This window comes from Dipodomys merriami, unplaced genomic scaffold (genome assembly GCF_024711535.1).
Source record: "Dipodomys merriami isolate MVZ:Mamm:240054 unplaced genomic scaffold, mDipMer1.0.p SCAF_20, whole genome shotgun sequence".
Taxonomy (NCBI): Eukaryota; Metazoa; Chordata; class Mammalia; order Rodentia; family Heteromyidae; genus Dipodomys; species Dipodomys merriami.
In genome coordinates this window covers 29,374,951-29,388,784 of record NW_027203382.1, presented here as the reverse complement: position 1 = coordinate 29,388,784, position 13,834 = coordinate 29,374,951, and the positions used below count along the sequence as shown (strand labels likewise).

The following is a 13,834-nucleotide window of genomic DNA, read 5'->3' as shown; positions in this document are numbered from 1 at the left end:
TTATGCATGTATAAGTTTCCCTCATAAATTTCATATAAAGAGAAATATATGGCATTTTGCTCTCTAAATTCTAAGTTCTTTTTGTTTTCACACTTAACTTTATGTAAGTGAGAGACTTTACAATTGAGATCAAGAGAATCTTGAGGTTCAAGCAAAGAAGTTACAGGTGAGCTAATAGGGCCTAAACTCCATTTTGTATACCATCCTGCCCAATAGTGTGCTACTATGACTCAGCATAGCTAATTTTCCCCTGGTTGAAGTGTTTTCTAACATTATTGGTCACATTTTGTTACAGCATTGAAAAGTTTCTTGCACTTAAAATTTTTGCCACATGCCATGGCATGCAACTTTAGGTAAAGAAAATGCAAATTATCACAGTCAAGCAAAAGATTTACAAAGATTTACAAGTCATTAATGTGACTAGTTCCTCCCTACAATGCCAAGAACTGTCAGAGGTCATCTATTATTTTCAAGAGAAACTTCAAATGTACAATGTATCGTTGTAATCTTGCTCTCATCCTACAAGTGCTAAGAATATGGACCCCCAATAAGATCTGTTTCACCTAACTCTGATTCTTAAGGAGAAAAATGATATTTATATATCTAAATGTGTGCTGCTGCTAAGAAAACGTTAAAGCGTATTTTCTGCAGTCTCCCCCCTGCCCCTCCCCTGCCCCAAGATTATTAAATTAGCACAATGGATCCCAGTCCACATCTTTGAATTGAGGCAGGCAGTACCTTTTCCCCTAGACTTTCCTGATACAAACATCACACTGTAAATAGGCTGGCACAGAAGTTAATTTTGTGTGTGTGTGTGACATTAGTAGGGCTTGAGCTCAAAGGCCTAGGAACTATCACTCAGCTTTTTTGCTCAAGTCTAGTGCTCTTCCACTGGAGCCACAGCTTTATTTCCAGCTTTTTGGTAGTTAACTGGAAATAAGAATCTCATGAACTTTCCTGCCTGGGCTGGCTTTTACTGTGGTCCTCAGAGCTCAGCCTCTGAGTCGCCAGGATTACAGGCATGAGACACTGGTACCTAGCTCTCATATTCTTCTTGACCCCTTAGTTTAACCATGTCAAGCATATGTCTTAGAAGAATAAATCACTGGGTGAATGAGACAACAAATGGAGGAGGTATTTTTCTTTTTGGTCATAGGACTTGAACTCAGGGCCTGGGTGCTGTCCCTGAGCTCTTTCACACAAGTCTAGTGCTCTACAACTTGAGCCACCACACCACTTCCTGGAGAAGGTATTTTTACAAAGATAAAATGTATGGTATCAGGTGGGTACCTGTGACTCACACCTATAATCCTAGCTACTCAGGAGACTGAGACCTGTGGATCAAGGTTCAAAACCAGCCTGGGCAGGAAAGTCCATGTGATTCCTATCTCTACTTAACCACCAAAAGCCAGAAGTGGAGCATGGCTCAACTGGCAGAGCACTAGCCTTGAACCTAAAAGGTCAAAGACAGTGCCCAGATCCTGAATGCAAGCCCCCATACAGTCACACACATACACAAAAATGTAGGATGTTTATTAAATTTTAACAACTTTTTTTTTCTGTGTAACTTACTTCCAAGGATGGTCTGAGACTTGTTCTTGCTATATTTGTCTTGCAATTTCTGGTAAGGAATATTAGAAACATAAAATGAGATCAGAGCACACTTGAACTATAAGAATTATGCATATAATTACACTCAATAGGATTCTTATCTATAGCATTTTTGTTAATTTCAAAAAAAAGAGGAATTCAAAGCAAAAGACATCAAATGAAACAGAGTGAAATGTGGGGCTGAAGATATAGCTCTCTGGTTGAGTACTTGCCTAGCATGAGACCCTGTGTTTGGTCTCCAGTACCATACTCATGAGTAAATAAATAAATAAAACTTTGGGGGGGGGGAAACACAAAGAGCAAAGTATGATGGCAATGACATGTCCAGGTAAAAATAATGATGAGCTTGTGAGCTCCTCCTGTCAAGAGGCCTAAGGGAGAGCAGAAATCAACTCATATATCTAGACTCTGGGGGCAAAGAGGTTCCCATCCAGGCAACCCCTGAATCCTTTTCTCTGTTCCTTTCCCTCTACCTCTCACTCTTCCTCTGCCTACACGACACCTACAACTACCAGGAGCCTCTGACACATCGCCTTTAGAACGACACTTCACTCAGCTGTCTTCACCCACTGTGTCTCTGTCAACACAGTGTTTCTCCACATTCCCACCAAAGGAGTATCATGCTCACTGTTCTGCATCCCAACATGAATGTGCACCAGTCTAGCCAGAGAGCTCCAAGTGGGGGTCCCAGCAGCATCAGCAACCCCCAGGAGCTTGTTAGAAACATCCTCAGGCCCCACCCAGTCCTACAGAATGAGAAGTTCTGGGAGAGGGGCTGAGAAGCCTGGAGTGTGCTTTGTTTTTTGTTTGTTTGTTTGGCCATACTGGCTTTGAACTCAGGGCCTCACACTTACTAAGCAGGTATTTTCTTACTTGAGCCATTCTGCCAGCTGTGTTTGGGTGCACATGTGCACACATGTGCACACATTGGCTAATGTTTGGGTGCACACATGCTCACACACATGTGCACAGGTTGGCTAATGTATTTTGAAAATTGGTTTTATTTTGTGCTCTGGCTGGCCTGAACTGTGATTTTCCTGATTGTATTTCCCTGTTTCCAGGATGACAGGTCAAGATGGACTCCCACACCTTTTCTTTCTTCCTTTTTTCTTTCTTTTTCTTTTTTTTCTTTGCTGGACTGGCCTTGAGCCTCAATCTCCCCAAATCTCTACCTCCCAAGCCACTAGGATTATAGGCCTGAGTCATTTCACCTAGCCAAAAGTATGGGCGTTAACAGATCCTTCAGGTAGTTCTTATATTGGCTAATGCTTGAGAATTAATGCTGTGTTTTTCATTTACAAGTGCTCAGGCTTTTTCCCAGTAAACCAAGCACGTCTAGACAGAAAGCCTAACCTACCCACACTCTCTAGTCCGAATGGCCACTTAGACCTCCTCTCTATTATTAAAAGTCTACAGAAGTAAGTAACGGTACACTTTGGGCATGTGTTATAGTATCACTAACTGATCACTTTAGAATTAAATCTAAGCAGCAATATAAAAAAAAGGGTTAAATCCCAAAATGATAATATGAAACCAGAAGGCAGATATAGATCATATGTTCACCAGTGACTGACAGGTTACCTTGGTGCAGGGCAGCATGGTGTCTTTACAGGCCTTGTGCACATTTGCATTACAGTCTGAAATACAGGGAAGAGATACAAAAGCATCCATCTTACTTAAGGGAATTTGAAATGATTAAGTCTATATCATGGCTTCACTGATCAGTATTAAAGATGGAACATGAATGTTACGAATATTTAGAAAACTTAAGGAAAGACAAATATGTGAATCATACCACATCACTCCCCAATAAGACAAGCCCACTGCTATAGTTTGGGTGCCCTTGGAGTTAGTTTTCATCTTCTATAATTATTTCATCAATTATGAAACCAGAATTCTGCATGCCAGGCACTTCTGGGTCTGCTACGAGACCATTTCCCACTCTCCACATTACATCATAAGGGGTTTCTGGCATCTAGCACTAGCAACCTCCTACTCTAATTCCAGTTAAAATGCCTAGGAAGACGGAACGAAAAAAAAAACAATAATGCTAAACACCACCAATTCATGATTGTCGGGTTGCAATAGGAATTTCTACTGAAAAAAGTCTGAGATTACCACATAAAATGAGAACAGTTAGGCACTTGCCCAAGTTTTCTGTCATAAAACAAGGTGGTCTCATCTCCCTAGAAGAACATAAGAGAACCTTTTCCCGTCCCTCTCTGCCCATGGGTGCTGAGACCAGACTGTCCACTCAGTAAAGGGTGCTATCTGCCATGCTGCCATCGTCTCCCTGTCCCCACCCCTGCCTCCAGACCACCCTCTCATCTACCCCCATACTCTGTATATTAGCTGGAAGGGAGCCTGAGGGTCTACCAGAAGCTTCTGGAAAAGGAGTCATAGGAGGAGTTCTGTAGAAGGAATCCACATGGGTAGAAGAACTCATTTGAGCTCATCAGAGTTATGTTGGATAAGACCCTACTATAAGCTGAGCAGAAAACTGAACTCTGTCATTATACCCAGCTGCAAGTCTGAAGAGGTGGTTCAGCCAACACCCCAATGCCAATGAGCAGAGCCAAGGCAATTGTCCATACTGGCCTTCTTGGCAAACAGAAACCTGAAAGCTCTGTCCTCATTCTACAACATGAAAATAGGAGGAAGGATAAAACTCACAGGAAGACCAAGCCGCTAAAGATGGATTCCAGAACAGATACAAAAGACAGTGTAGAAACTTGCACTTTTGGTAAGAGACACAAGGTAAAGCTGCTATAAAAAAGGACCTACAGGTCTTGAAGGGAAAAGAGAATGTGAAGAGAGGTTAGCAGGATGAAAAGGAAATGGGGCCGCTGAGACAAGTAAGAACCACACTGAGGAAAAGATCTGAAACTGAATTGAGACAGATCTATGTGTCAGAATATCAAAGCAGCACTGTGAAATTCAGCTTGAAAGATCCCCTCCAGAATGTGGAGAAGGGTATAATTATAAAATAGATGTCACACAAAATACAGAGAAATCAGAGATGACAGCCACAAAAGAAAAGTGACACAGGAGTTATAATAGTGAAGGCTACAAGAGAAAAAGAAACGTTGTAAGTCTAAAAAGTCCTCTCAAAGGGCAAGGGTAAAGGTCTCATCATTTTCTAAAAATAATAGCTATAATAATTAAATCATATCTATTCTATAGATTCCTTCTGATAAATTCTATATATGATAAAAAGTTTAAAAGTCCTCATGCATGTAGACAGAAAAGGGGATTACCAAGAAAGAAATCAAGTCAGACAGGCTCCAGACTTTCTCACTATGTAGTAAGTGTTCAGCTGTATCAGACCAATATGGACAGGCACTAAACAGAAAAGTTTTGGTCTAAGGCTTCATTTAACCAGGTGAAATATTTTCCTTCTGTGAAAGAAGCAGTGATGCTCTTAGGTACCTAAAGTTTCAGAAAACTGTTCAATCCTATTTTTGCCTACTGAAAACAGAATCAAAATTCAGCATTCAAGAATAGAGCTGGGTCCTTGTGGTTCATGTCTGTAATTAGTGACTCATGAGGCTAAGATCCAGAGGATTTTGGTTCAAAGCTAGCCTAGGCAAAAAATTCTGTGAGACTCCATCTCCAACATAAGTAGAAAAAACAAGGATGGAGGCCTGACTCAAGTGGTAGAGGACCAACCAAGCAAGTATGAGGCCCTAAATTCAAACCATGGAAAAAACAACAACAACAACAACAAATAGCTGTAGTTTAAAAGCAAAGGAACAAAAGTAAATAAGCCAACCTAAAGAAAGAAGCATGTCTGGCTAGGAAGGTGGCTCAGTGGTAGAGCGCATGCCTTGCATGCCAGAGGCCCTGGGTTTGATTCCTCAGCACCACATAAGCAAAAAGAAAAAAGCCGGAAGTGGCGTTGTGGCTCAAGTGGTAGAGCACTAGCCTTGAGCTGAAGAGCTGAGGGACAGCGCCCAGGCCCAGAGTTCAGGCCCCATGACCGGACCCAAAAAAAAAAGAAAGAAAGAAAGAAGCATGTCTAAAAATTTTAAGTAGACACAGAACTGAATAAAAGCATCAAATATTTTCCTTGAAAGAGAAAACATTTTCTTAAAGATTAAACATACAATATAAAATATAGTAATATAATATGATACATTAAACAAAGACTAGGGGAAAGAATATTCATAGGGAAAATAAGAGAGTACTAAGTTCTTAGCCCTACACACCTCTAAAACTGTCATTAGTAGATACTAAGAATGCCTCATAAAACAAAATCACATCCATGGAATATGATTACCTACCTAGAGTGGAGATTATCCTTGTCATATACAATGTAAAAAACAATGTTTAAGCAAATTGAGATACCACCACCTAATTTATCTCCTCAAGAAAACATATAAATCTTAAAAATAGTTCTTTAAGGGGTTTGGAAGGTGGCTCAGTGGTAGAGTGCTTGCCTTGCATGCATGAGGCCCTGGGTTCGATTCTTCAGCACCTCATAAGCAGAAAAAGCCAGAAGTGGTCTGTGGCTCAACTGGTAGAGCCCTAGCCTTGAGCTGACGAGCTCAAGGACAGTGCTCAGGCCCAGAGTTCAGGCCCACAACAGATCAAAAAAAAAAAAAAAAGTTCTTTAAAATTGGATGGTTGGAAGAAAAAAAAAATAAGTGTATATCTTGACATACATACTGATTCTGGAAATTTAATCTAAGGGAATAATTAATGATGTGGATAGAAATATGTACCAATAAGTACTTGATTTTTTTGTTAGATAAAATTCAAAAAAATTAAATGTACAGTAAGATACAACTAAAAACATCTGTCACCACCATCAAATGAAACAAGAATATGAAAAGCTGACAGGACAGTCTTATGGTTAGAAGGAACACATTATAACAGTATTAATTTTCTTAGGTGTTAAAATAGTAGATACTTCTTTCTCTTTAAACCAAGTTTCTATGAATTCCATTGTTTTTTAAGTAATGAGTGCTTAACAGCTAATTATCTTTGGTACTTGTAGCAACTTCCAACTTACATTATAGCCTCCATTACAATCCTTGAATAAATTTAGGATGAGCGAACATCTTATTCACTACAAGTTTACTTTGTGTGTTCTAGTATTGGGGCTTGAACTCAGGGCCTGCCTTGTCCCTTATATGTTCCACTCAAGGCTGGTACTCTACAACTCCACTTGGGCCACAACTCCACTTCTGGCCTTTGAGTGGTTAATTGGCAACAAAAGTCTCATGGACTTTGAAACAAGATCCTTAGATCTCAGCCTCCTGAGTAGCTAGGATTACAGGCATGAGCCACCAGTGCCTGGTTCAATTCTCTTTTTTCTCAATTTAATTGTAAAGATGCTGTACAGAGGGGTTACAGTTACATGAGTAAGGTAATGAGTACATTTCTTGTCTAACATTGTCATCCCCTCCTTTGTTGTTCTCCCACTATCCCTTCCCTCCCCAACTCCCTCACTCCCCCCTCACACCAGAAGTTGTAAAGTTCATTTCCAATATACTGTCTTATGGGTATCACTGTTGCAATGGGTCATCCTGTGTCCTTGTTATTCCTCTTCCACTCCCCAAGTTAAACAAATGTATATACAAGATGCAGGGTACCAAAATCAAGTACAGTGACTACAAGGCATATACCATAGGGGGAAGAGCATACAAAGGAAACAAAAAAAAATCACATAATACATTAAAAACAACAAAGAGGGGCTGGGAAGGTGGCTCAGTGGTAGAGCGCTTGCCTTGCATGCCTGAGGCCCTGGGTTCGATTCCTCAGCACCACATAAGCAAAAAGAAAAAAGCCGGAAGTGGCGCTGTGGCTCAGCCTTGAGCTGAAGAGCTGAGGGACAGCGCCCACGCCCAGAGTTCAGGTCCCACGACCGGACCCAAAAACAAACAAACAACAAAGAAAGACTTCTTGTGTCCCTATCTTGGGGTTCATTTACTTAGCATTTTGATGAATGCGGGTTGATCAGGATTGACTAGGCACAGGATTAACTAAGGCACAGGATTAACTAAGCACCAGTCTTGTAATGCTGTAAAGTGCCACTGAGTAGTAATAATCTTTAAAGAACTTTGTCTAATTTAGAATTAAACTACAAAGACTGCACAAAACCTAATGCTAAACAAAATGGGAAGAAATCATCAACATGAGTGGCAGAAATTTGGGCCACAGTGGTCAGGGAAGCCCTCTAAAGAGGTGGTGACATTTCTGATCCAGGAACTGGGGTAACTGAATCTGAGAGAGAGAAGAGGAATTATTATGAGCAAGACTGCAGAGTAGGAAATCATCCCTGGAGAGAAAACACTAGGGCAATGAGACTGACAAGGCATCAGGTTGTCAACTAAGATTGAAGAGGGAAATGTAAGCCAGTTACCAGTTCACAGACAAGACACTTGATGCTCAGTGACCAAAAAAGATAAATCCTTAAATTTATGTAGGCCGATGACAGTGGCATTTTACAAAGTCTATGGGACCAAATTATTTATTATAAACTGTAGGGTAAAATACATGGAGAGGGAAGCCAGCACAATGCACCCTGAGAAGGCGAGGTGAGGAGAACCCTCCCTGGTCAGAGTGGGCTGAATGACACTGACTCTTGCCCCCTGCCAGTAAAGGGAAAACATCAAGGCCAAGGTTCTGCCTACCGTCCCATTAATCGAGCAGAGGGCGGCATTTTGAGGTTGGATTTAGATATGTTGGGTCTGGGGAGACGATGAAACTTGGGTGGTGACACCCACATACAGGGTCACCCTATGGTGACCTATGGGCCAGTGATTGGTTCATATCTGTCATTTATTCTAACATCATCCTCAAAAGTGGCCATAAGTGATATGATGCCCAGCACCTAGAAATGAGGATAATGACATTTGTTTGAGGGGAATAGGTCTAAATGGGGGTATTTTAGAACATAAGACTGATGACTGTTCTTTTAAAAAAAATAGCAAAGGGAAAATGAAGAAATACCCAAGAACTAAGTTTGGATGATACCCCAAGTTAGGAAGAAGGTAACCACAAACAAGGTGATAAACAGAAAAGCAGCACCCCACAGAAAAGAAGAAAACATTCACCTAAAGGAGGTGGCTAGGAAGACAACCCAGAATTAGATCCCAGAACTTACTGGAACACTGGAATGACTCTTTCCCCAGGACTGTTTTATCACAAGCCGAACACTGCTGAACACCAGAAAGCGTTCCAGGGACAAACTGATGTCGATTCATTTTCTCTTTGTCTTTGGTATCCTTGTTCTTCATCTTCAGAAACAGCAGCAGAGAGGCAGTAACATACAAATGGAGTAAATGTAGAAAAGAAAATTAGCCAGTTGACCTTCACACCGAAGGCAGAAGAAGGACTAAAGGGACCATACACTAACATGTCCTAGTCCCCGGAGAGGTCCTAGTGTTCCTAATGATTAGACAATAATCCCCCCAAGAAAGGTGTATATGTAATCTAAGGTAAGTGATATGAAGGGGAAAGTAGGAACTATTCTCATGATGGAAAGCTAAAGCCCTCTATGCCTTACAGCAAGAAGGTGCAGAATTACCTTAGATTTATTCCGAGGGCTAGTCATCCTATTCATGAGGAAGCTGAAAGTTCGGCTCACTTTGTACTTTTCAGACTCTGATTTGGCAGGGATGATGTATTTGTCCCATTCTTCTTCCTGAATTCTATATTATAATAACAATAATCGTAACAGAATCAATCACCATGTTTTACAGGATTTGAAGAAGGAACAGGGAATGGCATATGCATACATATGTATATGTGCATGCTTAACTATAAATATTCATGTGCAAGGTATTTTTTAGGTTTTAATGGTTATTTGGAAGGGAAAATAGCATAAAGGAAATAGTAGACTTATAATTTTACTCTAAAAACATTTATTTCTCTGTTTGCTATACCAACGAGACGTGTGCTTCCTTTGTTGATAGAGCCTGAGAGACACAATACAATCTCTTCCCTCTCAGATTACTAGGCTGCAGAGGAAAGAAAGTTGTCTATTAGCTGCCACCCTCCCCCTCAAAAAAAAGAGAAGGCATGCCAGGGGCAACTGTACCCAGTATGAACACACAGGACATTATTGACTTCCTTGTAATCCATATAACCATTCTCTGGAAAACAAACTCTAAGCTATGAAAAGTTATAATTCTCCTAGCACATCCTCTAATAGTAATGTTTCTAACATCATTACTGAAAAAGAGAATTCACTAAACACTAAGTATCATGTCAAACAAGCTATTTCCATAGACATTCTACAACTTAAGCTTCTTTTATTTTTTTTTTTACACAAGCAGCTAATAGGATTTCTCTGGGAAATATTTATAAGTAATCCTATCACTAATACATACAAAAATAAGTATGGTTACAGTCCATAAAAAATGTTGCATACAAAAAAAATGTTTAGGGCTTAAGTTTTTCTTATGTGATTAATGACAGACCTTCCCATTAATAACAAAACTAAGTTATTTAAGCTTCATTTTAGGTATTTATGGGCTCAAACTCATGAATGTATCTATTGAAAAAAATAAACAATGGCTTCAGAGCTTTTCAGAGCTTGGCCTGGTAAAGCTAGAGGTATAGTCAGAACTGTATGTCCTGCTACTCAAATCCTGCAGAATAAATGAAACTTATTCTACCACTGAGACAATCACCAGAAAAAAACTAGAAGAAATGTGAAAAGAGAGAACTCAGTGATGACTGACAGCAATAAAAGGATCTCAGACTTTCTCACTTCCATTCTACTTCCATAGCTACCTTCCAGTCACTTCACCAGAAGTAATTGACTCATTAATATAATCTAAAATTAATTACAAATTAGGATGCCAGATATCGTAGGTGTCCTAATTTGCAAACTTCATATCATCATATTCTATAGAATGGGTGGGGGAGGGAAACATCTGAGAGTTTAGCAAAAATCCTGTCTTACACAGGGTGGTACATGCCTATAAACCCAGCTCCCAGAAAACAGGGAAGGTCCGCATGAGATACAGAGCAAGACCCTGATCTCACTAAGCAAGCCATTCAATGTCTAAGAGAAGTGCTGTTTGTTTGTGTCTGTTTGCTTGTCTTTAAAGACCTAAATCTCAGAATTAAAGCCAAATATTTCTTCATTTCCTGGTACCTGTTTCAGACATCACCCCAGGCCTATCCATAGTGTGACTCATGCACCATCACCTCTGCAAGACCAATATAACCCAGCTTTTCCCTAGCTTGGCTCTGGCAACAGTTTACCTTCTGGGGAAAAAAAATGAGAGAGAGAGAAGCTTAGGCTTAAACCTTTTTAAATCTCTGTATGAAAATGGGAATGTGGGAGGTAATTGCTACATCTTTTATTCTTTGTATAAGCAAAACTCCCACAAGGGAAAAAGGACTTGGGATGTTTATATTCTCTAATGGCATCCCAGGGGCCTGCTTCTACAGTAAGCCTTCTTGTCCCAGAAGAGCAGACCAAGAGCAGACCTGCAGCTTTCTGCAGCAGGTGGTCCTCACACCCTTCCCTGAAGGAGTTCAGCTTTGAAAATAATGTAAAACAGAGCATCCTGGCCCCACTCCTTGGTCTGCACACACCATACCTGAGGCCTGAAAAGACAGCTGGTTGATTTACACTGATTCAAATCACAGAAGCAGAGAAGGAGGATCTTAGGCAGCGGAGTACACAGAAATCTGACAGATCACTGGGCAGACAGGAAATGGACCATAAAGTTCCCAAAGATGGATCAAGCAATCCCTCCTCAAACTGAAATGGTTAAAGTACCTTTTCCCTCCTGGTGGCTCTGGAACACTATAAACTCTTTGCTCTGTAAGATACAGACAAATAAAATAAAAACTCAGTCAGTTACATGTTAGTTTGAAATGCATCCATTTCCCATATTTGATCATTGTACACACAACAATGAAAACACAAGTAATCTTACATAACTAGGGTATTGTTCTAGATATCTTTATTGTTTTCCTTAGTTTGGAGAAGGTGGAAATTAGACTGATTATATGATTTTTGTGGGCTTGCACCAAGCAAGGGGAAGTAGAAATTACTTCTATATTTTGGGTTACTTCTCACTTAACCTTTATCCTTATTCATAACAAGAATTCTCCAGCAAAGACAATCAAGAAATATCTTAGCTGTTTTTGACCAAAGTTCAAAGGAAAAAAGTCTTGAAGGCAAGAATTAGGAGAGTATAATGCAATACCCTTATAAAATCTTTGCAGCGGCCAATTGGGAAGTGGACTTTGGGGTTGGTGGACTAGGAGAACCACCTTTACTTCTAGTTGGTGGGATAGGAAGACAGGTTCATGCAAAGCTTATTTCCAGAGTTTCACAACTACAGGGATGGAGAAGAGACACGGACTTACACTGCGACAGGGACTAAAGGAAAGAGCAGCCATTGTGGAGTATAGGGTCTATAGAGCAGGACAGACCTTTTCCTATTACAATCCAGAATGGGGAAGAGGCAACACTGGGTTGTAAAGGGAAATGGTCTGGAAATACAAGGAAAATAAATATCACCTGGAGCACAGAGATACCAGTGCTGACCCTAGGCTGTCTGATATATAAAAGAAATAAAATTTGAGGAACTTGAAGGCTTTGTTTTATGGCCATTATAAAAATGTTCCTCAAATTTAAGCCATAGCCAGAGATTATAACCCTTATTGAAAATAGAGTGAAGTACCAAGAAAATGTGATCCAAAATAATCAGGCTGTAAAGTGGAAACTGAGTATAACATTATAGGATTTCATAGGTCAGTTCATAGTAACTTTTCAAAAGTATCCATTCCTCAAATTCTTTTTATTCTTTCTTCTGGGACTGGGACTTGAGCACAGGTTCTGGTACTTTCACTTAAAGGCTGGTACCCTATCACCACAGCCATGCCTCTAGCCCTCCTTTTTTTTGTGTGGTACTGGGGTTTGAACTCAGGGCAATCACACTCACTAAGTGATGATTTACTTACTTACTAAATGGTGATTTATCACTTGGGCCTTACTCCTAACTCTCTCATCAAATTCTTAAATGTAGAACGCTTTTGTCCATCTTGGTTGAAGTTGTCATTATTATCTTACCATTAGCAAAGCTCCTTTCTATTTAAACTCACAAGGGACCAATGGGAATTATAAAAACTGAGTTTTGTTTTATGTATATAAACATTAAACAATAAAGTTGTCACTGTTGTATTTTTGGCTGAAAACAAAAGTCATGAAAAATAATCATAAGTAACATTCTAGAAGGAAGCAAGAATGTGTTTCTCAGAGAGAAACAGTGTAACGGTAATCATCAGGTAGGACCATCAGTAAAAAATTGTCAAGTTTTTCTTTAAAAGAACTCAGAGTAAGATTGAGGAGACCTGGAAATTATAGAAAGACCCATGAAATGAAAAACTAAAATCCCAGGCAATTTCAATACACCTCTCTTTTTTTTCCTGGCCTCTCAAGGTAATTCTATGTGTTTTTTTTTTCCTTCTCTGAGAAATTTCCTTCTAAAAGTTCTTCGAAATCTTCTCAGTCCAAAAATAAAAACATTCCTTATTAGTCTTTCTCTTCTAATAATACAACCTAGAAAAGTGGGGAAGAGCTCACAAAGTAACTCTCATTTTATACTTTATGTATCTTGTCAAACACATACAGGCAACAAATATTTATTCAACAGGTATCATATTTTTATGTCATTATATCAGCATGCATAGCTCCAAACACAAAGATCATATTATCAGTATTATCAATATAAATTGCAAAATAGTATTAAAATATTATAAGGTAAAAGCAGAGAAAGGGAAGAATGAAATTCTACTTTAAATATTGTACATTGGGTAACACAGTACTTAAATACATCTCTTACTTTCTGAGCCTCTTGTGATTCTTAAAGACAAATAACAAGAAAGACATTAATTTATTGAAAACTTTCATTACAATGTTATATGCTTCATGCTGGCATTATTACTTCCAAATAGGTCATTAAATAGGATGATTACATCATATGTAATTTAGAGAAAATATGATATAATTGCATTTCAAAGTAAGGGGCAACAGCTGAGCCCTACCTTCAGGGGGCTCTAGTTTGCCCATCACTGTTCTAAGTAGATCTGATTTGCTCTTTAAATTCATCAAGTTGTAGTCCCATATATTTCAACTCAAAGTTTGCTTTATATGTCTTATGTCTGATTTCATATACTGCCATTAGCCCCCACAACACTAAAACAAATTTCCTTATATATGACTATGTTGTCATTTCAACTCTCCCAA

The 13,834-nt window shown here is 39.4% G+C and overlaps 1 protein-coding gene across 5 annotated transcripts in view; it reads right to left on the bottom strand.

The window, feature by feature from the left end:
- The window catches only part of Arhgef28 (Rho guanine nucleotide exchange factor 28), a 274,202-nt gene that overhangs the window by 73,381 nt on the left and 186,987 nt on the right, over positions 1-13,834 (bottom strand). For all 5 annotated transcript variants that reach the window (XM_070031346.1, XM_070031344.1, XM_070031345.1 and 2 more), the window contains 5 exons: positions 11,357-11,399; positions 9,146-9,269; positions 8,723-8,855; positions 3,193-3,248; positions 1,573-1,621 (listed from right to left, as the gene is read on the bottom strand). In XM_070031346.1, coding sequence (XP_069887447.1) covers positions 1,573-1,621; positions 3,193-3,248; positions 8,723-8,855; positions 9,146-9,269; positions 11,357-11,399 — 405 coding nt within the window. The remainder of the gene's footprint in view (positions 1-1,572; positions 1,622-3,192; positions 3,249-8,722; positions 8,856-9,145; positions 9,270-11,356; positions 11,400-13,834) is intronic.